Raw genomic sequence first — 24622 nt, 5'->3', positions numbered from 1 at the left:
AAATTAAGAAAGTGAGGTTGGACAAATCTCCATTGTCATATGGAGAGTTCGTGAACAATCAGAACTGAAAAATAGGTCTCTTGGATCCTTATTTAGAAGTTTTCTTCTCAAACACTAGCCTACTTGCCTCCATCTTCCTCCTTTTCCTCTTAAGTTGAGCATTATTGGGTTACTTGATTTGATTCAAAGTAACAGTAAGTTGGCCCCTACCTCAATAAATTAATCACCAATAACTGCCGACTCCCAAATCTTACCTTAATTCCTGATATTTCCTCTGAACTCAGGATTCCTCTAATAAACATTTCTACTTGGATTTTTCAGGACAACTCCCAACTCTACCTTTCCAAAAATGAGCTTTTAATATCTGCTCCCCATCTGCAATTCTTACAGTCTTTCTCATCTGAGCAAATGGCACTTGTTCCTGGTGGTCAAATCCAAAATTTTGGTTATTTTTGACTCTTTCTCCTCAAATCCTGGCCCAATTCATCACCAAATCCTGTGTTTCCAAAATATACCTGGATATGGTCACATCGCTCCTCCTCCACCTCCTCCCAAGTCAAATCTCCCTCTGCATCAGTTACCCATAACCTACTTGGTTACCTGTCTTCATCTTTAGCTCCTTGCGGTTTATTGTCTTACCACAGGTGAAGTGATACTTTTACAAAATAAGAGCATAATCTCCAACTTCTCCTCAAAAATCCCCCAATGACATCCAATAAGACCCAGCATCCATATAGTGACCCATATAATCTTGACCCAATCTACTCCCAGCCTGCCCTGTGTTTTTTCTCTGCTCCATTTCTCTTTATACATTTATGTTGTTGTTTTTCTTCAAATGTTTTGAGTATACTCTTGCTTCAAGGTCTTTGCACTTACTACTCCTTTACCTGAAATGTTGACCCGCCCCCCCCATACATTCAAATATAACACCATGACTATAAGAACTTTTCTGCTTTCTAACTGCTAAATCTTCAATGCCTAGAAAAGTGTCTGACACTAAGCTGGTGCACAATTTATGATGGTTGAATGGCTGAATGAACTATACTCATTAACAATCATTTTTTTGGTGGTGTTATAAACAATATACTGTGGCATCCTGTGGCCTTTGCAAAGCAAAAATAAAGCTGCTTAGGAACTGAATACTTGCATTAAAATAAAATTCAAACTGTTTGCCCCTGTCAGTCTCTCCAACAGCATCTCTTTCCTTTACCTCCCTCCCTCACTACTCTCCAGCCACACTGACTTCCTTTCTGCTCCTTGAACAGGCCAAGCATTATCTGAGAGCCTGAGTCATTTTTCTGGATGTGTCTCCTTCAAGGAAACACCTGTTCCTGCATCTCTGCATGGCTGATTTCTCACTTAGGTCTCATTTTGAAATTCCTCTCTTGATGAGATCTTCTCCCATCATTCAAACTAAATAACTCCCTTTCACTGTGTCTCTATCTCACCACACTCTTTTATTTTCCTCAAACACATATCCAGAGAGCAAAGACCTTACCTGTCATTTTCACCACTCTATTGCCAGAGGTTCACATTATATGACACATAGAGGACACTCACAAAATATTTGGAGGATGGATAAATGTCCTTAGTCTAGCTTCTCTAGATCATATGGTCTGTGCCTAGCCACAAGGTGCCGAAATGGTATATCCATGAGTCTGTCTCCCACAGAGGCTATTTGGGACAGGCACAATGTCTACTTCATAGTCACTTCCCTGCCATTTCCCCCCCATCGTTTGCTAAACTAACACAAAGCAACAAAAAGACCAGACAGTCTCTTCACCAAGTTCATTTCACTGGAGAATAGGAAATTCATCTGAGAATAGAGAATATGAATTTCAGAGAGTGAAATATGAAAAAGTGAATATTATTAGATGGCCAGGGGAAGCCATATAAGGAAGGGTACACAAAAGACTTAAGACATCAAAAATTAAGTGCCTGGAATTAGCTCTCAGAGGAGAAGAAATACAACAGTGAGATCATCAATTCAGGTACTCATTTCAGAGCTATGCCAAGCTTCTGGTGCTATAAATTTGCATGGTCTTTTTTTTTTTCCCCCTAGGCTAAAAAATAATGTTATTGATGTGCTACATTTAATGGCTCCTGTGGATAAGTCATCTTTTTTGATTACCCAGGCACACTTCTTACAGTGGCTGTTCTAAACTTTCTCCATCCTACCCCTCTTTATCCTCCCCTTCCTCTCCCCCTCTTCCTGTCTCTCTCCTCCTCCCTTTCTTCTTCATTTCTTCTTCTCCTTCTTTTCCTCCTTCTTCTCCTTCTCCTTGTCTCCAAGCCCTTTCTCCTCACAGATGGTCCTATCTTCCACTTTGCTGAGAAAAATAAAGCAGAAATCCCCTAACCTTTTATCTTCTCCATCAAAACCATCTTTGATCCAGATACATTCCCCCTATTATTCTCTTCTGTCTTGACATGATAGGTTCTTTTCCCCTTTCCAAAAATTAACCTTAATATTGCATCTGAATCCCTTTTTTCTTTTCTGTCAAACAATACTTCGTCTCTTCAATTATTTCCAATTTCCCAGCATCAAGTATATATTTCTACCTGTTCCTCCCCTTTGGCCTTCAAGCATATACAGGTCTTCCCTGTCTTGGAAAACGAAGCCCCCCCTCCGCCCCACATTGCTATATTTTCCTCCATGGCTAAACTCTTATATGCATGACATCTCCATGACTATCTCTGTTCTTTCACAGCATACTCCCTCTGTTATCAAAGAGTGCTATTCATGCTTCAGGTCTCAGCTCTGGTAACACTGGACTACAAATGTGGATACCAAACATGGCTTTCCATATTTCACATTCAGTGATCTCCTCCCAATGTTGACTGTGCCTGGCTGATATGCAACATTCATCCCATGACTTACCCTTGACTTTCAAGCATGATGTGGACACACCTACTTTTCCTCTAACTTAATCTCCAAAGTATTCTATTTCTTAACTGTGGACAGCATCCTAAGGTCTCTATTCCTTTGCTTTTCTCTCTATTCCTCCAAGTTTTTCTTGGAGACTTTGTCCAGTTTTATGGCTTAAGTAAAACCATAAATCCATTTCTAAAATTGCTGAGCACCTTCCAAGGGCCAGGTAGTGTTTGGGCATCATTAATTAAATATTTGAATGATTCATAGAAATAGGGTCCTGGACTAGTCGGATAATCATTGAGTTAAACATAAATGTGTTTTTTATAGAAATGTATGTAAAATATAAATAAAACAAAAAAATTATAGTCCTGTAAAGAGAACTAAATTTCAAAAATAATTTCAAAAGAACAAGCTTACTTAGAATAATAGGTTACAAAATAGTATGATACGTATTTTATAAATTGTAGAGGTAAGAAAATGGGCATGGCATCATAATTAGTCACAATTTCATCTAAGTAGCCATGCTGGTAGAAGTGATTGATGTCTAAACTGAGTAAAATTAACTACACTGAGTGGGGGTGAACCAGTGTTGCAGGGGGAAGGAGCAGCATGTGCAAAGGACTGTTGGAGAAGACAAAATGGCGCACACCTCCATCTACTTACAGTCAGTGGGCATTTGTGTGTCTACAGACACATCATCAAGATGACAATTATTTTTTGGAATATCTTATTTCATGTGAAGCTTCAGATAGGATTTTAAGATGTTAAGTAGAATTCCTGACTACTGCACATGGTCTAGTGCAGGAAACGTCAAATGAGTGATTATAGTAAGTCTACTGTGAAAGGGAAGAGCAAGTCCTAGGCTGAGGTGGACAAGATGAGGGAGGTAACCTGAGCCTTCAAACAACACTTGCACTCTGTCCAGTTATAAAACTGATCACTGTGACAGATAGACAGCACTGGCAATCACACACATTGTAATTTTTTCTCACATGTGCCCTAGATAAGTGCCTCTTGTATTAATATGCGTAGGCTGACTACAGAGACAACCTCATAATCTCAATGACTTACCATGAGAAAAGTGTATTTCTTACCCACCTCACACTCCAAAGCTGTTCTGAGGAGGAAAATACTGGTCCACACAATCATTCAGAAACCCCAGATAAAGCCACCCTATACATTTTGTAATGGGCCTCAGTATCCAAACTGTGATTCCTGGCCCAGCATCATTACCATCACCTGGTAACTTCCTTAAAAAATGAAAATCCTTGGGCCCTAACACAGACTGGCTTAATCAGAGGCTTTGACTTTAGGATCCAGAAATATGCTTTTTACAAGCTGTCCAGGTGGTTCTCAAGTTTGAGTACTGCTGCCACGGCCTGGTGGATGAGGGGGTGGGCTGTGGAGGACCACACAGGAGGGTATTCCCGTGCCAGTCCCAGAAGTAGCACATACTGCTTCAGCCCACAATCCATTGGCTACTACTGAGTCATGAAGCCCCACCTACTATTTAAGAAGCTGAGATGGTATGTATGGTTCACCTCTGTGCTCAGAAGAAAAGTACTTCCCTCCTTACTGTTCTCACTTCTGGCTTTTCCCACCCCACCCCCCTTAAATTCATGTTCTGCTCAGTAGTCAAACTAAACTTCCTAAAAGGGCAATCTGTTATGCCACCCCCTGAAAAAACCTCCACGGGTCTCATAGCCTTCTGAATGGCTTAGCTCTCCAAGGACTGGTTCCTATTGTCTCTCTGGGCACCTCCCTTGAATTCTAAACATTGGCCATCATGAACTACAGCAATAACAACTAGCAGGTCCTTTCACTCGCCACGTGCCCTCTTCTCTGAACCTTTGTGCCGCCAACTCTTCCCATGCTCCTATCCTCCTGGCCACTCCCATTCAACCTTTAGGGCTCAGCCAGGATGTGACTTAGTCCAGAAATATCTCCCTGAAACCACTTCCTAACTCTCCTTTGAGACCAGGTAAGATGCCTTCTATTAACCCAGAATAATTCTTATCACTTGGGATTTCAATCACTTGAAATCCAGAGTCTCTGGAGGACAGAGACTGTATTTACGTAGTTGCTTCCTGGTTTTCCATAAAGAGCCTGGGACAGGGTAGATACTTAATGTCTCCTAAGTAATTAATTCAAAGTGGCTTAATAGATGCTCAGTGGGTGCTTATAGATGAGAATGTTGATTGTACTGTACTTTGGCCAGAACTTGTTATTAAGTCCAATATGCTCACTCTTTCTTAATTAAGTGCTGCACCAAAACTATAGCCAAGACCTTCACCTCTAAATACAAGAGGGCTGCACACAAGTGGGACTGGTTGAAGCAAACCTATCCGCATTACAAGAAAATTAAGTCAAAGCCCCATACTGTGCACAGTTAGCCCATCTTCTTTAGTGACAAAGGTCTGCCTGTCTTCATTCCATGTGATTTTACATATGTAACTTACATAATAAATAGGAAAATAAGGAAGCCCAGTATTTGAGGTATAAGCAAATTACATTGCTTAGAAAACAGAAAATAAAGCTCTCTGGTGCTGATAGGACACAGAGATCTCTCAGTAGCTTAATTGTTGGATGAATCAGTCCTCCATTCCTGTGAGTGCCTCTGCCATGACTCATTCCGATGGACTAATTTTTAATTGAAAATGATAAACTCAGAGGATGTTCTCTTAAAATATATAGCAACACCCTTCACAAGGGTATGACAGTAAGTAATATTAGCCTCCAAAAGTTAAGACAATTCCTCATGTTAAAAACATGAAGAACAGTAACTGTTGCTGCCCCAGGTCTTCTCCTCACCTGTGCGCTGGATGATCTCATGATCCCCTCGTCTAGTGGACTTTGTCTTATCAGCTACTCCTCCCTCTCCCTAATGACTGTCTCCTCAGTCTGTAATCAATCACGAACACTGCTCCCATTGCCGAAAACATGCCCAAATCACAGCCATGCCATTTGGGTTCTCTGTGAAACAGACAGTAAATGGTTGGAGTGAAAAAGTCTACTGCGGAAGAAGGTACGTGAAGGTCAAATAGAGGAAGCAGAGTTGTGCAGGAGGCCCAGAAAGGTGACGTCACCTGGCCAGACTCGCAGAGCTAGTAAGTGGCAGAGCCAGGATTGAAACCCCACAAATCTGACCCCAGAATCCATGTACATAACCACTGCCAATACCACCTACATCTTATTTTATTATTTTAATATTTTATTATTGCTCAAATCATAGTTTTTCATAATTACTTATTATGGGCCAAACACTTCACTAAGTGCCCCATTATATACATTACCTGTTTGTGAGGTAGGCATCACTTTGCACCTTTTACATATTAGAAACCTGCATCTCCATGAGGTTAAATAACGTGCCCAGAATCACTCAGCAAAGAAGTAGCCGAATCCAAATTCACACTTCAAATCCATGCTCACAACCCTGATGCCATAGCCCTTCATACTGTCAGTGCATTAGGACAGAGCTCCATTCATCCTCATAATCACATAACCTAACAAATTACAGACATTGAATAAGAACTTGCTTAATGAGGGGCACCTGGGTGGCTCATTGGGCTAAAGCCTCTGCCTTTGGCTCAGGTCATGATCCCAGGGTCCTGGGATCCAGCCCCATATCGGGCTCTCCGCTCAGCAGGGAGCCTGCTTCCTCCTCTCTCTCTGCCTGCCTCTCTGCCTACTTGTGATCTCCGTCTGTCAAATAAATAAATAAAATCTTCAAAAAAAAAAAGAATTTGCTAAATGAATGAATTCCAGAATTTCTGTCTGAAATTATCTTTTAAGAAGCACCCTTTAATAGACAATACTATTCTCAATGTTTCAGTTATCTTTTTAAAAAATATTTATTTGCCATAACTGAAAAACTAGAAATATAATTTCTATTAGTTAATACATTAAGCGTGCATACTATAAGAGGCCCAGGAACCCTAAAGGTGCTGTTTTCATGAAAAGAAAAAAAAAAGTGGAAAAGCAGATAATTCCCAAATTTCCATGTGCACAGGGATCACTGGGGAAGACTCATTAAGATGCAGATTGCCAGGCCTTACCAGCCACAGATTCCTAGTCGATAGATTTGATAAGAAACCTAGAAATGCATACTTCATAATAATCTCCCAGTGAGTCTGCTGCAGATGGTCCATGGACCACATTTTGAAAAATCCAAGTGAATCACTGGTGCTACCATGAGCTCATCAACCTCCATGTCACCTAGGAGAAATCTGAAAAAACAAATAGCTTTTCCAAGGGGTCGTATTGCCCCTGGAATACAACTGTTTGATGTCCATTATCTCCTATAATGATTTTTAGAACTGTATGATAAGACCTGAGACCCATAGCATGACACATGTATGTGCCAAATCAGCTTAGTTGGATCAGGGTGGACAGAGCATTTCATAACTATTTAAAACTTTATACTGATTCCTGTGGGGGGTGGTGGGGACAAGCTAATGACTCATTTTGCATAGTCAATGTGTTTATGACATCCCATGGATTTTTATTTTTCTTTAATAATGTATCATTGAAATTAAGATGCCTTCAGTTATAAGAATTACCCTTCCATTAACTATCACAGAGTAAGAAAAAAATTTCCAAATGGAGAATTCAGTATAAGTCAACAAAGAGCTACACCCTTGGGTGAGGTTAAAGGAGAAAGAAGGGAGAGTGCCTTAATTTATGTCCACCCCCTCCCGCCACCCATAAAGCAGATCCCAAGCCAGACCTTGAGTGCGAGTATTTATTTAGAGGATGGTCCCTAAGAGGCACAAGCGAAGGAGTAGGGAAATGAGATGGAAGGGAAGGAGCCAATGAAGTATGGGTCATGAGGAGATTACTACTAGGAGAAATTGGGTGGGCTTGGTCCCACTGAGGCCCCTTTGAGGAACTGGGCAGAGCACACCACAGAATCTCTCCCTGGAAGCACAGGGACACTGGGGGATTATCCTTCAAATATTATCCTTCATCCTTCATCCATTGGAAATGACCCATGAAAGCTACTTCCTTCATTGGTTGAGGGTCACTCCTGGGCTTGTTAAATCCCCAGCACTTTTTAGTGAAGAGCAGGTAATAAGCAAATGATTCTCAGACTTCTGTATGCACAGGACCCCTGGACTGTCCTATGCCTGGGCTGAACAAGCTATCTGAGCAATGCTAGTGGAGAAGCAGAGAGATGCTTTGGGGGGTGGGGGGAAGGAACTGTCCAAGTACCCGGGGCTACTGTGTCCCCTGCAGCATCAGGGGAACTCAGAAGTGGCCTGGCCGGGGGCGGGGGGGGGCGGGGGGGAATGACCTTAGCACCAAAAATAACTGCTCCAAAAATCCAGGAGACTTGGGTGTCTTACTTTTGGCATTGATGGAAGTAGTTTTAAGAAAGGAAAAAAAAAAAGTCTCCCTTAAGAATTTGAATCACAAACAGGTGTTAATCTTGAAGGTTTGTGTCCTGAATTCATATCCCAGTGTTGTTCATAGAAACCACAGGCAGGGAATTTAATTTAACTGATCTCTGGTTGTGTCCAGTGACTAACAAGCCAATGTAAATCCTCTGTCTGAACTTGGCTTCAAGTTCAGGTTAATAGCAATTGTAGAGCCATTGATTATTCAATTCATCTCAACTTCCCAGATGTTAAAATGTAGGGGAAAAAAATGTGTCCTCAAATCAATGAAATACAGAAGTAGCAATTTGGCCACAAAATAGATACAACCTCTTTCCTGCATAATAAAACCTTAAGGAGCATCCCTCCAATTTCCCCACACACACACACGCGCGCGCGCGCACACACACACACACAATGGTCACCACCACCACACTTCCAATAGAGGTTTCTTTGTAATGGAAGACACACACTTACTACTATATGAAAACCCATCTTCTTTCCTGCTCCAAAGTTTACAGCCACACAAATAATCCATGTCCTATTGAAATCAAATAGCAACTGGATTAAATGTAACAAAACCAGAAATCTGAAATTGGAGGGCAGCTTTTAGTATAATTCTTTCCAAATGCCAAAGGAGGCCACAAGGCAGGGAGAATGTTCCTGCTTCTTGATGCATTATTTTGGACTTCCTAAAAAAATTTACAAGCAAAAAAAGTCTATATAATTCTGTAAATTGAACGACATTAACTTCAAAAAGCCTGGTCTTCAGGCTTTTATTTGACAATCACATATAGACTAGTCTGCACATTTTTTTTTTTTTTTTAAGAAAAGCATTGTGGCCTGAGATCAATAAATCAAAATTGGGTTGGCTCCTCCTCAAAGGTGAATTGTTATCCTGCTGAAGAGGTTATGTGACAGGATCTCTAGTTTGGTAAAATACACAAACAAAAAAAAGGGATTAAGATTTCTTTGACTGAAAGGGAAATTCTGGATGTTATTTTTTCTACTATGAAAGAGTTTCCTGAATTGTCTCCTAGAACAAGAGATTAAATGTCAAGTGATAAAGCAGGTGCAAGGTCTATTATCTGGTGTCCTCAAAGCCCATTCTCTCACTAAAGTTGCTGTTTCCACACAGGGAGTGAAGGCAGTTGACAGAAGGAGTACCTAAGACAGTCTGAGAGAAGAGGCAAAAATGCAGCCAGGGGGCTAGGGAGCTCTTGGTTGTCAAAATTCTAACCTTTAGTCAAAATCATCAGTCAAGACAAAAGCAAAATTCAGCTGTCAGGAGTTAATCAACCTGTAAACCAAGAGGCCAGTAGATGCTCAGCTTCCCTGGGTTCAGGAAGAGGACTGGGCAGCCCAGTGATGTCAGCTCCAGGAAGCTAGTGCTACAGCATGAATCCAGGGGGACTTCTGAAGCCTGGAGGATGACATCATCACAGACCCAACCATTGTGACCACTGCCTTTAGTTCCAGGGCCCTCAGATCCTCTGGTGCCCAGAGAAGCCAGAAAACCTTATGCTGCTCATGCTTAGAATCTTTTTCCTGAATTCCAAAGCAAGCCACCATGTACTTCTAACCCCAGGAGTTCCAGAGTGGCTTTAACCTGGTTTTCCAGATTAAAGAGGACAGAGTGAGCCCATCTATAAAAGGTTAATCAAACCACCAAGCTTCAGCTCTAAAATATCTGGCAGTGAAGTATGACCCATGCTCCAGAGCCGTGGAGACCCTGTGGGAGGGGACAGCCTTAGCACACCAGCATTTCTACCGCGCCGGCTGCCACTGACCACAGAGAAGTCCCTGGCATCTGACGGGGACCTATTCTCTTCAATATGAATAAGTTTGTGCTACCTTCCCCCACCCAAGCCATCTTAAGAATGTGAAAGACATTCAAGTCCATTGCCTTCAAATGGATTCACATCCCAAATTCCAATCTTATTTCAGCTCTCTCACCTGTGGCACTAGTGTTGGGTGAAGTATTAGAAATATCCTAGGAGTAGAGTTAGGAGAAATTTTAGTTCTCACCTCATAGCTGGGGCAACCATGCCACTTCTGAGACCCGGTGTCCACATCTGTGGAAGGGTTTGGTTGGATTGGAACATGGTCAGGAGTCTTTTTTATTCCTTGAGGGATGCAGTCCTATTCAAACAACAAGAAATAACATAGACCTACAGCCTGAAAGCCCCTAAACAGAGGAGGTTGACAAAGATAACATTGACTTCTCACAGGAAACTTTGAATTCTCTTTAGTAAAAAGGCTTCTGGCTGAGTTTAATAACAGTTACACATTTAGTTACATAGTTAGTGGATGTGGCCTAGACAGACTTTTAGGGTGTGTGTGTGTGTGTGTGTGTGTGTGTGTGTGTGTGTGTTTGATGATAGTGATAAACACTCAGAAGGCATAAAGATGGTTAAATCCAAAGAAACTCAAAGATTAAGACCCAGGTATCTGTGATAGGACTTTGTGAAGAAAAGCTGAATGGAAAAAATGGGCTTGAGTTTAATACCAGGTATGTTTAAAAACTTTTCCTAGCAAGGAAAATTGTATCTTTTTTTCTTTCTTTCTTTCTTTCTTTCTTTTTTTTTTTTTTTTTTTTAAGCTAAAAGAATTGATGTTAGGGGCCAAGACCAGAAATGGAATTATTGTAGAGAACTGAATATACTTACTTACAGTTCAGAGCCCTCTGATAACCGTCCTCTGTTGCTTCTGTAAATCTGCTAGTTATTTCTTGGATGCAGCTTTCTTCCTGGGTATAGATTTCTAGTACTTTGTTATGGACAAAGGTGATGCACTCAGTCTTATTAAATGTTCAGAATAAATTGTGCTATTTAGGAAAATGTAACATACAAAAAGGGCAAAATCTACTGGAAATCATTAAAGAGTCTATAATTAAGGATACATAAGATTAAATTATTCTTTGACTCAGAATTATATACTTAATTGTGCAGGATTTCAACCCAAGCCATCAGAGGCACTTTCTTTCAGGAGCCTTAAGTGTACAATGAAGTTTCTGAGAATCTAGCTTTGGTGATTGCCACCAGTAAGTTCCTTCCTTTTGAAAGATGCCACATGAAGAACCATTGAAAGACCCAAAGCTTCCCCACTGTGGCTCCTTACACAGTCAAAACCCTATTAAAGTGCAAGAATCAAGAGACTCATTTGGAAAAAATATGTATCTCTGTGTTCACGAGGACTGTGCTGTATGCAGATTTATCTGGTTGCTTTAGAGAAACAAAAGCTACAAACGGTGTGTGATGGTGTGGGGGGTAGTTTGAGACACTCAATTTGTATTATTCCTGCTGGGAAGACCCTGATCTGAGACCAGTGCTGGCAGCCCCCAGCTGAGAAGGGCCTCCTTGTGGTCTCCATTCCTGCCAGGCCCCGGAAGGGGTGGGGAATGCATAATGAGGCCTACTGAGAATTATTAGACGCTTAACTGGTCCCTGGAAAAGGGAAAGAAAAAGCCAGACTTGTAGAATGTGATCAGCATCTAGCTCAGTTAAGCCAAACATGACAATACCTGGAAAGCCTTCAGTGGTCATGATCATGTACAGAGGAACTTGAACTGTTTTCAGAATTTGTGGGAGCAGCACAGCCAGCAGCAGGTGGGGGGTGGAGGAAGAGTCAAAAGGAATGGGCCTAAGGGAGTCTGGCTGAAGATTTGAAAAGCTGAGTCCTTCAGAAGTTTTATAGACAAGAGATATTTCTACCCACCCAAATGCCTAGTATGGGTACAGAACATCTAAAACTGATTCAGCCAGTGGTCCCCAGCTTACATGCCATCTGCTTGTCCTCCAAGATTTTTCTTTACCCCCTTCAGAAAAGGCGAATCACTCTCTCCTTTGTGCTGCTGCAGTTCTTGGTAATAATGTCACTTAACTTGCAGGCAGTTAACTCCCTCTCTCTGTCTCTCTAGATCTCTGTCTCTTCTAATGCTCTCTCTCTCTCTCTCTCTTTCTTTCTCACTCAGCTAGCTTGTGAACTTCATGAAGACAGCAATATGCCTCATTCATTTTGTCTCCCAGCCCATGGTAGGCACTGAAATATCCAGTGGACATTTTTTTTTCTTTTCTTCCTAAATATTGGCTTTTTCTGTAGAGCAGTTATTTGGATAATAACCAATGACTTTCCAGACCATTCTCAAATGACGATATGGAGGCATATCATCTGGTAAAACATAAAAGAAGAATCTGTGTATGTTATGCCCCCCCCCCGTTACTGCTACTGCCTTTCATCTCCTACTAAAGACAGCTTCTGATTTTGATCAGAGTAGAATATTCCCAATATATGATACATGAAGAAGCGTGTTGCCATGGAAAAGGGTATCTTGTAGAAATATGTGAATTTTCCACCTGCATGATCCTGTCAGCTTAATCATTCATTATCTGACTTTGGAGAGGGAGCCATGGGCATATATCTGCAGTGTTTGTCCAAGTGATCAAAAGAGGTAGTGTGGTCAGGTAGCAGCTTTGCCCTGAGGTTTTGGGGAGAAAGTAGATTAGGTAGGGGACAGATGCTTTCTAATTATACCTTTGTCCCAGAGAAGTATGAAATAAATAGAAATGAAGCATATCAGTCTTCTTATACTGCCATAGCAAAGTACAATGTATAAATAATTGAAAATTAATTTTCTTTGAGTTCTAGAGGCTTGGAAGTACCAAGTTCGAGGTATTGGTCAATTTGATTTCTGGTGGGAGTTCTCTTTCTGGCCTTTAGATGGCCTCCTTCTCACTGTGTCCTCCCATGACAGAGCGCACCCTCTCTCACTCTTTCTTTCTCTTCTTACAAGGCCATAGCACTATCAGATGAGGGCCTCAACGTTATTTAACGATAGTTATCTCCATAAAGGCCGTATCTCCAAATATAGTTACATTGGGGATTGGAGTGCCAACATATGATTTTGGAGAGAAACAAATTTCAGGCTATAACATCAAGTCTATAATCAGAACTGTCATTTGATAAATATGCCTAAAACCAGATGCTGACAAGGGTTAAGTGTCTGTGAGACTTGTAGGGAATACTCAGTCACACAAGTCAAAGCAGTCTGTGCACCTGGTCTTGGGTTTAAAATGGTGGTGTAAAGTCAGATCTCTAACCTCACTCTCCCCCAAATAACAATATGAAAGGAGAGAAATACAATAAGCAAAGGAATAACACCAACAAAATCAGTAATCAGACAAAAGAGTGGGCTGGTAGTCAACAAAAGAAAAGGTACATTTTCAGAAATGCTGAAAGCATGAGCCTGGTGTTGCTCCAGCCTACCCCCCAAATCTACCAGGCTCAGAAATAACCCCGAATAAGATCTTACTAGCTACCATTTACGTTCCCAACTGGGAGAGGAACAGCCCAAAGGAAACTTCCACAAAAGTATATAGTCAGCTTTGAACACCTTTTATTTCACCCTTCCCTGAAGAGACAGGAAAACCCTCTGTAATTCTCCATTTCAATATCTCCTGTTGGGAGTAAAATGGGAAAAGAAAAGCAGACCAGTAACAAATGCCTAGAACTAATTACCTCTAGTAAAAACCAGGAATTTCACCAAATAGAAGACAAAAGAGAAAATCAGTAAGGCCAGATCTCTGCGGCACCTGGGTGGCATCTGACTTAGACTCTGGTAGTGATCTCAGGGTCCTGGAATCCAGCCCTACATAGACCCTCCTCCCCCAACAATCAGGGAGGACTCTACCTCTCTTTCTCCTTCTGCCCCTCTCACCCCCCTTGTCAGTGCTCTCTCTTTGTCTCTCTCAAGTAAATAGATGAAATCTTAAAAAGAAAAAAGAAAAAGGTAATATCTTCTGAGTGTGCAAGAAGCAAGGGAAGAGGAGTTTGAGAAACCTCCATGAGGAAGCACTTGCCCTCCCTACCCCAGGAGTCTGTGTAGCGTTCTTGTGTAGTTTATTCCCCAGTCTGGGAGGCTGAGACAAAAACAACAACAACAACAACAAAAACAAAACAAAACAAAAAACAAATAGAAACAGCAAAAGAGAATAGAGAAGCTCTAGAATGGTCTGTCTGTCTGTCTCTCTTTCTCTCTCACTCACTCTCACTTGAGAAATCCAGAACAAATAATGTGGTGCATAACTCTGGCTACTTTACCCCTCTTAAAGAAAGTCCTCAAAAGAAAACACTCTTGTGTAGCTCCTGAAGGACCAACGGGCCGCAGATACTTTGCTAAAGAAGAAGCATGCTAATGAATATGTCACACATTTCATCCTGCAAGCACTAGAAGCCATGACAGGGAGGAGAAAGGAAGGAAAGAAGCCAGTAAGCATGCAAGCCAGCAAAACACAGATGAAGAAGCTATTGTAAAAGAAAACACAACTCCAGACAAAGAGAAAAAGTCCTTATAATAGCTATAAAAGAATTTCAAAAGAACATTAAAAATCTTGAAGTTAAGGTGATAAAATGGCATATGATCTCAAATGTAAGCATGAAGGAGACACATTTTTCAACCATTAGCAAAATAAATCAATTAAGAACAGCAAAGATCAAGTTACTGACAAAGAAAAAAGGCTTGAGATGATCACAGTGAAAAAGAACACAGAAACTCTCAAACAATTCGAGAAAAAATGATATATATAGAAGAGAGAGGGAATAAATTGCTCTATGTGGGAACAGTTGGTGTCCTTGAAATTCAGAAGTCAAGATATAGAAGAGAAAACTCCCTACAAATGATCTAATGGGCAGGCCATGTTCCCAAAAAATCAATACAGAAATCCCCCAAAAACACGTCTTTAACAAATTAATTCATTTAATTAACATTAATAAATTAAAGTATTAGTATGTGTTCAAGAAAAACTAGGAATAAATCAAGCTCATAACTTTATAGCTATGATTGCTATGGGACAAAATTAAGAAGCAATGTCAGGACTGAGTCAATTAAAGTGTATTATTAAGAATGGCAACTATCACCACAATAATGCATAGAAAGCCATCTTCAATCTCATGGGCTTAGAACAATATCTTCTGCTCATGGATATGAGAATCAACTACATTTATTGTGGGTTAGGGAGGAAGTCAGGCTGTGAGTTAAACCCAGGTCATACTCTCCTTGGATCAACTGCTCCCTAAAGCATGTTGATCTTAGGGTAAAAGGCAGAAGCATGAGAAGTCAAACCCCAATTGTACAAATGTATTTTAAGCGCTGTTTGACTCACTTCTCCTAACATCCAAATGGCCAAAACAAATTTCATGGCCAAGTCCAATGTCAAGGGACAGTGACATAGACTTCCATGGTGGTAGAAGATAGGAAGTGAACATTTCTGAATAATTATCTAATCCACCACATTAATTGTGAGGTTGGAAGACAGAAAAGGCAAAAGTTGTCAAGAAAATTCAAGAATACCACCTTAATTTGGGTCAATACCAATCACTTTAAATCCAGACGGGCCCAGCTCTCTCTATGGCTATCATTACACCTATGAAACTATATACTCTAAGAAATAATTATTTCTTAGAGTCATTCTATTTGTTGCATGCAGTTTATTGTTAACACAAAGCTCAAAAGAAAAAGTTGAAGGACCCTCCAGCATCTCTCTATGTTTATGTATCAAAAATCTGGTTAACTGCATCCTATGAGCATCTGAGTATCTTTTCTTTATGAGGAGTCCTGCTTAATTTATTACTTTTTATGTAATACAACTGACCTACAAAAGGTTACCATAATCAAGGCTTTGAGGAGGACAGTTGCTGTTGGTAATTGAAAATGAAAAAGGTACTGAATGTCCCAGACACTTTCTATTTTAGCATCTTTCATCTCCTGCTGGGAGCCCCGAAATGCACCTCTTGCTTGTGTTCTAAGCCAGAGCAATCAAAATGGGGGGAGGGACGGGCAAACTGGAGTAAACAAGCTGTAGAGGCAATTTTTGCTTTGATCAGATTCTGTTGTCTATATGAAATGGACTCATTTCTCTGGGGCCCTCAGTTGCATTGCCCAGGAGGGTAAAAGCTGATAGGATAATACCAGTTCCACATCACACACGTCAGAATAACAAATGTCTGTCATTCCTCTCCCTCTTCCCAAATATATTACACACACACACACACACACACACACACACACAGCATTCACTGCAACACAGTCATATATTCATACCACATGCACATATCCTGCATACTCATGATATTAAATAAATTAATAATGTCTATCAAACATACCCTTTACAGTCTTTGGAAACAGATCTGACAGATGATGCCTCTCTCTGCTCCTGGAATGCTGTAATATATAGAGCTACAACTTTGATTTCTGGTTTTATCTCTCTGTGTCATGGATCTCCTGCTAATCTGTGCCAGTATGGTGACATAACCTGAGATTTCTCATATGAATGTTTAGTATTACAAAATAATAAAATTGGAAAGACAAAGCTTATGTTCACTATTTTTTGATCTGCCTTTTGGGTTTTGCCTTCTTCAACTTCTTCCTCTGTCTCTTACCCAGTTCTTAAGTGTTCTGTGTCTTCATTTCCATTGAGCATTGTTCAATTGACTAGCATCCTGCCTATTAGATAAAAAGTTATCTGTGATGCCACAGGGGTTTCTCCATAATAACACCAAAGGGTTATTATCATTGATAGTAATGACCTTGAAAGATATTTCACGGAAGAGTTGGCCACAGGTACCTTTAAATCCCACTACAAACAACAACCCTGAAGGGAGAGTCAGGGAAGCAGTGTATAGTGTTAGGTCAATTAATTTCCCTTTCAGAGTAATCATTTCTTATTTAAAATAATAATAATAATAATGAGGCACTTGGGTGGCTCATCGTTAAGCATCTGCCTTTGGCTCAGGTCATAATCCTAGGTCCTTAGATCCAGCCCCGCATAGGGCTCCCTGTTCAGCAGGAAGCCTGCTTCTCCCCCTCCCTCGCCCCCTGTTTGTGTTCCCTCTCTTTCTGTCTTTCTCTGTCAAATAAATAAAATCTTAAAAAATAATAATACTGTTATGTATTAATTAGCTCTGATGGTGTCTCAGAGAGTTAAACAAGGAGTTAGAACATATTAAAAGTTAGACAAGGAGTTAGAACATACTGTAGTCATTTTAGTAGTGAAAAAGCCAAGGCTTCTAAATACTGAGATTTGGCAAAAGCCACTCAAAAAATTAAGTGACTAACAGAATATCCTCTTATGACATTCGTGTTTGTGTCTTGCCCATTTTCTATTGGGGTCCCTGTCTCTCCTGTTATTTTGTCTATTTATTTCTTTTTATTCAGTACAGGAATCAGTAATATATATATTACAAATACCTTCTCCACTCTGTTTTATTTTTACTTTCTTAATGGTGTGTTTCCATACATTAATGTTAATTTTAGTACTGTCCAGATTGTCATATCAGTCTTTTCCATGAGGGTTATTGTTTTTCCTGTGTAAAAAATTTTCGCCTAATGATGTGAAGGTCTTTTTCCAAGTTACCTTTCACACTTATTTCTAAAATCTACCTGAAATTGATTTTTGAGTATGGTGAAAATTATTCCTTCAGTGTAGGCAGTGGAGGTCTACTGTTTTTGTCCCTGAACAAATTATGATTCTTTTTCCCTGAAATTTTATTTCAAATTCAAATTTGAAAGACACTTTTGTTTGGTATGAAATTTTGCACTGGTCATCTTTCATTTAGCACTTTGAAGATGCCATTGCACTGTTTCTGCCTTCCATTATTTTTGCTGAGAAGGCATCTGGAAGTTCTATCATTGCTATTTTGATGTATACTAGATAATTTTATATTATTTTTTAACCTTGGCTTTCAGCAGTTTTTGAACAACTGGCCTGTATGATACTTGCTTTGCATTAATTCTGCTTAGAGATCAGAGCACTTTAAAAACAGTGGTTTGCTATCCCATTAATTTGGGGAAATTAGTCATTATATCTTAAATATTGCTTTTTCCACATTACACACTGGATAGACCCTATCTCATATGTCTACTAACTCTTTTCTATATTTTTTATCTGTATTTTATAGTTTCTTCTAATCTAGTTTTCAGTTTACTAATCCCTTCTGTGTCTAATGGCTGCCAAAGGTACCTACTAAATGAACCACTTCAATTATAATATATTTTCCAGTTCTGGAATTTACATCTGACATTTTAAATAGTGCCTAGTTATCTGATAAACTCCTTTGCCATGGATATTCTCCAAATTGGCATCTAATTCTTAAATATATTAATCACAGTTTTTAAATTTTCTCTATGATATCCAGATCTCTAACTTATCTCTACATGTTGTCTTATTCTCTTGGATTTCAGTGATTTGTTCTTGTTCTTCTGGAATACCAGAAGAACCAAAATAATTTTTACCAAAATAAATTTTTAGTAATAAGATAAAGTAAAATAAAATAAATTTTTAAAATAATTTTAATTTTAATAATAATTACCAAAATAATTTTTTTATTGAACGCTGGACACTGTGTGTGAATAATTATAGAGACAGCTTGAGGCTCTGGGTGGTTTTATCTCATTTTGGAAAGGATTTATTTTTGCTTCTGACAGGCCAGTAATAGTGAGCAGAGCACTACTATATAATCAGGAATTGAATTGATTAAAAGTTGGACTTCAGTTTTTTTAAGAGCTGGTCTATATCAGGTTCATAATTGCCCCCAGAATATAACCCTTTAGGTGCCCCACAGAAGACTTGAGTACTTTTCTAGGCACCTCTTCCTTGGCTAGCCCTGATCTTCAAGTTTTGCCCCACCCCACCCCTCAGGCCTCATAAGACATCTGGAGGCTCTGTTCAACTTGTTGGCACATGTGGAATGTCAGACTCACCATGTTATACCTCCTCGAGCTTGTGTGTATTGATGGCTCTTTACTGAGTGAAAATAGTTTCTTAAATAACCTCACCAGTGTTCCTGTTATTGGTAGGAGGGTTAGTCTACATCATGATAATTCACCTTAGGCTTAAATCCCTTTCTCAGTATAATTTCAATTTGCATTTCTTTCATTATGAGCAAAGTGAATCATCTTTCATGTGATTACAGGCCACTTTTTTCTTTTTTTTTTTTATGAACTGTCTGTTAAATTTCTTGCTCAACTTTCTACCCAGTTTTTGATCTTCTTAATCTTTATTTTTAGAAGTACTTTAAAGATATTAACCCTTTCTCTATAATAAAAGGTATAAGAATTTTCCTTCAATTTATAGTATTTTTCTTCTAAACATTTCTTATGGTATTTTTCCATCCAAAAATTTATTATGTTTATATGAAATCAAATATTTCCATTTCTCCCCAATTCTGTTTTGAAGCTTAATTAACCATTAAGCATAATGGTTAATTAAGCATTCCAGCTCTGAGCCTTAAAGAAATCCATCAAAGATTTCTTCTGTAATTGTGCCTAGAGGAATGTGTTGATGAGAAATTGAAAATGGTCCACTTGTTAGAATTAGTGGAGTGAGAAGAATATGATATGCTTTTAAGTCCAGTTGGGAGGTTCAAGTTTTCTTTCCCTTTCCCAACCTCATCCTCAGTAACTAAAGAAAACAACTTATGGCACAGTTACTTTCACTTGAAGGCTTGGGATCTATTGGTCATTTCTTTTCTTCTGTTATCCTTTTCCTGATTTCTCTCATCTACCTTCATTTCATCAATGTTACTTCCACATTGACATTTCACAAATACCCACATGCCTATTCACAGTTCGCTTCCTCAGGATTGAATGCAAAAGCTTGTTTAGTATCTCCACTTATATGGCCCTGCCCTTCAGGCTTCAAATCTAAAATGGCTTTCTTCACTTCCCTCCACTCTGTTTGTTTTATATGTCTTCAAGTACTGACCTTCCTACCATCCATCCACCAGAGTTCAGAGATTGGTCATCTTTGAGTCAACCTTCATGACTGTCAGCTTCAGTCCATCATTATCAGAGGGCAAGATCTATCTTTGAGGATCCCCTCCTTTGAGGAGATTATAAACTGGACCTTTACCATCCCTGTTTCTTACTCACCAACAGGCACATGAAGTTTAACATACTCTGAGCTCAATACATACTCACATAATGAAAATACACCCAACCTTATGCTTTTAAAAAGTATAGAAATAATATCAACTTTGAAATTATAGATTGCCAGACCTTTACCTGTATCTCTATTTCTAAATGCCCCTGGCCTTCAAGTTGTGAAAACGTAATAGGTATTTAACTAAGATGGAAGATACTGTCGTCCTTTAGGCTATCTGGAAAGTTTCTCACAGTAAGAGAAAACAACCCACTTACTACTACCTTTAAGCATGTTCTATAGATTCAGCCACAGCAAAGGATGACACACTGTGCAAAACAGAGATCAATCACGACAGAGATTAATAAAGATGTGATCCTCAGCAATTAAAAATGGCAGCATCTGAGAATGTCTCCTAGGAAGGCATCTAAGCCGTTCATTTTGTGTTTGAACAAAAAAACCCTCACTGCCAGGAAGACAAATCTTTCAGCTTTTAGGCATGCCTAAGGCAAAACAGGTTTTCTTTTCTCCCTTTTCTCTTCAAAGGTTAAGCTACATAAACTTATACACACACACACACACGCACGTACATGCACATGCACACGTACACACACACACACACACACTTCCCTAAATTTAAATTGTAGGTTGTTCTGATTGAACCAAGTTTCCCTGCTTTCATGCTACCAGATTTTTAAATTTGAGAAATTGTGTATGTATGTATGCGATTATCTCACCAATTAAAGAGAATGTAGATGACAGCGCTAAAGAATTCAGGCAGCTCAACCCACTGTTTCCTCCCTTAACCTTTTCTGCAAAAGAAGTTGAATCCCAGGAGTATTTTTAAATTTAAGAGGGCAATGGAGGGTGACAGAACAATTGGCAGTCAGGCTGTTCTAATTCTCTATTAATCAAGGACTATCTCCTTTCTTTCAGCTCAAGGCGAGGACACACCTAGAGTTCCTGTGCAAAGCGAGGGGTCTGGCTACACAGAAAACTCTCCAAGTCCCGATGGTAAAGTTCTGAGCTATTTGAGCTCATGCAAACTACAAATCTGACACATTTTCTGTGTGTAATCTAGGATTAAAGGAGCTATCTATTCTATGAAGCAACATATTCAGTTAGAACAAAGTAAAGTTCAAAAACCATGTTCTCCTAGGAACTAATAAAATTGGCAGCCTTTAAAAAAACTGACGCTAGCTGTTTTATAACACTATGTGCCTCAGTTGTTAATCACACCTCATAATACGGAGGCCATAGTGGGTAATACCAAGGGTAAACTAGACTGAAGTCCAGCTGGTGAACTGGATGGGAATATCTCTTACTTCCACAAAAAGCACTTGCCCAAAGTTATCCCTGCTCTATAGGGACTCCAGGAAACATTCAGGAGAGCCTTGACTTGAGTTTGGGCTAAGGTCATCTTGGACCTTCATCATTTTGCCTCACTACATCACTTCAGATGGCTTGGCCAAAAACACAGTCGATCTTTAAAATCACCTTAGAGGGCACCTGGGTGGCTCAGCTGGTTAAGCGACTGCCTTCAGCTCAGGTCATGATCCCAGAGTCCTGGGATCGAGTCCCACATCAGGCTCCCAGCTCCATGGGGAGTCTGCTTCTCCCTCTGACCTCTCCTCTCATGCTCTCCCACTCTCTCTCTCAAATAAATTAAAAAAAAAAAATTAAAATCACCTTAGAAATCAGTTAACAAAATCTGTCTTTATTCACGTCTCATTTTGAAGGTATCTGAATACTCTGAGCCTGAGAAATACTAATATACTGCCCCCACCCCGTATAATGATTCTGGGAATGCTTTGAAATATTACTTGGTTTAAAAAAAAAATTATTTGTGAACATATGATTTAATAAATATTTGATTCCACTGGCACCCAAACCTCAAGAGAACCAAAATTGGTTGGTTATCAACTGTTCATATATACCTTGCTGTTTGGTTCATTTTAGCCAAAGAAAAAAAAGTGAATTGCTTTGAATTAATAATGACCTTGGGAAAAATTCAACTGGTAAAATCTGCTAGGTGAATTTACTTGGTGGTTTTAAATAGAGTTTTCTGTACTAGGTATTCCACTCTGCTATAAGCTTTTCATCACCTGAATCTCCTCCCTTAATCATAAGCCCTTCCATACAAACCAATTTTTTTTTTTAAACTCATGGGTTGCATTACCTAGAAGAATAATGTTTTTCAACCTCAGATCCATTAAAGGCTACCACATGTTAGTCGTGCTCAGTTGAACGAAACCTGCTGCAGCCTGGTTGTGATATTATTGTGACCTGGTTCTTAACTAGTTCTCTGCAAAACATGTTCTGAAGAATGGCAGGCGCATATGATGCTCATTGAGCAAAAGGGAAAGAAACATGAAAAATAGTAAGATTTAGTCCTCTCTTTGAGATTCTCCATATATATTTCAGGCTCTCAGAAAACTCAGCTGTGAAGAAATTTATCAACATGGTTTACCATTGCTTTTTTCAAACTTATTTCATCATGGGATGCTATTTATTAATAGGTTTCGGAATGAGTGATCCTTGGGTTGGAAGAAGAAACAGAGAAGGGATGCTCTCATGTATTTGATTCTGCAGGCTCCCTCACTGAGATGGGTGACCTTACAGTAATTTCGTAGACCAGACTGGAAAGCACATGCATTATTCTCCTTATACAGGTAGCATTGCTACATCTGGCCAGTTTACACCTGGGGTTTAGAAAAAGCTCACACATCATTAGAAACCCAGGATAGTTTGCAGGTGGAACAGAGACCTGCTTTTAAAACCTTCTCCCTGAGAAAGAGTTGGGTGGTATGCCCTTCAGTGTCGCTCCCTCTTTCAAGCCTCTTTGGAGTGTGAAAACCAGCATCTGCCACTACTTTCCTTTAATCAAATTTTCCTGTTTGAGAAAAATAGCTTGGATTGTTGATTCTGTGCCCATAAATGAAGACTACCCGAACAAGAACAGAGGTTACTTATTCAGGTACAATAGCCAGGGTGACGGCCATTATCCCTTGTGTTGGTGGGCTCAAAGGCAGGCAGAAAAGTGGGAAACCTTTAAAGTTAAGACATGGCTTCAAGCACCCTCTGACTCAAGGCTGCTGGCATAGGAAAGCTGGATTTGAGCTCACTAGAAGTGGGAGACGGGTTTGGGAACATATCCGACTTTCCGTGTTTGGCCCCACATTGGAATCAGAGGGCAAACTCTAGTGAAGCCAGCAGACATTGTCCAAGTCCTGACCATCCTAAGCTGATTGCTACAGAGGATGTGGTCAGGTTGCCCAGGCTGGTAGCCACAAAGGTTTTTCTTAAGTTATATTGTTATATATGGTCTGACCATTGTTCCATTTGTATATTGTCTCTCCCTTTATAATATGCACTTTGATGCTTTTAAAATATCCATCTAATTGAACCTACTGACCCTTGAAAATTTCCAGAGTGACTGCTATGCCTGCTCTGGGATACTTCTGGACAAGGACATTAATTATGCATTCTATTTTTATGCAAATGATCGCATAGACCAATACACACAGTTAAAGTAAAAGCACACGTTTTATCATCACGGTGTGAGTGATCCGGTTAGATGTTTTGTTTTTCTATCACAGGGCATCCACTGCTGCTGAGTCCACTGGCAAGTTTAGAGAATCTGTTTTGAAATTCAGATTTGCAAACCAAACAGGCCTATCAATGTTGCCATTTCAGAGAGAGCTGCTTAACTCTCTACTTGGCAACAATCTGTTTTGCTTTGTTTTCTTGTTATTTTCTTAGACATCTACTAAGGCCTTTGGATTAACTTCAGGATGGTAATCAATAAACCCAAAATGCCCACCCAAAAATCTGGTATAAAACAACAACTCAGCTTCTACAGTTCATTAAGAAGTAATCCTGCCCTCCCTGGCCCCTGCCGCTAAAAATCTACAAGACTTATTCCCCAAATCTTGAATGAATGAAAATGAACTGAAAAGAAGTATAAAATAGGAGATCAGTAATGTTACAACTCAAAGACCATTTTAATGTGTTCAAAAGATTTGGGTTTAATAAAGACAACCTTTTTTTGTTTTCCTTTCTGGTTACAGTTGAAATGAATAGTCAGGTTGACAGTGTAAATGACCCAACAGAGAGTCAGCAAGAAGATTAACTAATAGGTAAGTTGCCCCTGTAGTGGGATTTTCAATTGATTAAACCAGCCATGGGAAGTGTTTGTAAATGGCATATTGGATTTCCCTCGGTTCTGCCAAGTCCCACAGTGTGGCTCAAGCTAAACTTTAAAAATCCTTATACCAAATAACACAGTGGAAGGAGCCAAGATAACCCCAAGAAACCTACCATCCTTTGAGGGAAAAAGATAAGCCACAGCATATTCAGATGTGCATTTCCCTGGTTCACTGAGTTTTGACAACAGGAGAAAAATGTTTCCATCCATCTAACCTCCTGGCCTCCTGGAGGGATGAAATTATTTCAGC

General features: G+C 39.7%; 1 protein-coding gene across 1 annotated transcript in view; it reads left to right on the top strand.

Annotated features, from left to right (window-relative positions):
• MACROD2 (mono-ADP ribosylhydrolase 2) overlaps positions 1–24622 on the top strand; it is a 1932176-nt gene that overhangs the window by 1902519 nt on the left and 5035 nt on the right. The window contains exons 17-18 of the mRNA XM_059406514.1: positions 21102–21179; positions 24236–24304. Coding sequence (XP_059262497.1) covers positions 21102–21179; positions 24236–24297 — 140 coding nt within the window. The 3' untranslated portion in view covers positions 24298–24304. The remainder of the gene's footprint in view (positions 1–21101; positions 21180–24235; positions 24305–24622) is intronic.

The sequence above is a fragment of the Mustela nigripes genome, chromosome 7 (assembly GCF_022355385.1).
Source record: "Mustela nigripes isolate SB6536 chromosome 7, MUSNIG.SB6536, whole genome shotgun sequence".
Lineage (NCBI taxonomy): Eukaryota > Metazoa > Chordata > Mammalia > Carnivora > Mustelidae > Mustela > Mustela nigripes.
Note: the sequence above shows the minus strand (reverse complement) of the source record. Positions and strands in the feature narration are given on the sequence as shown.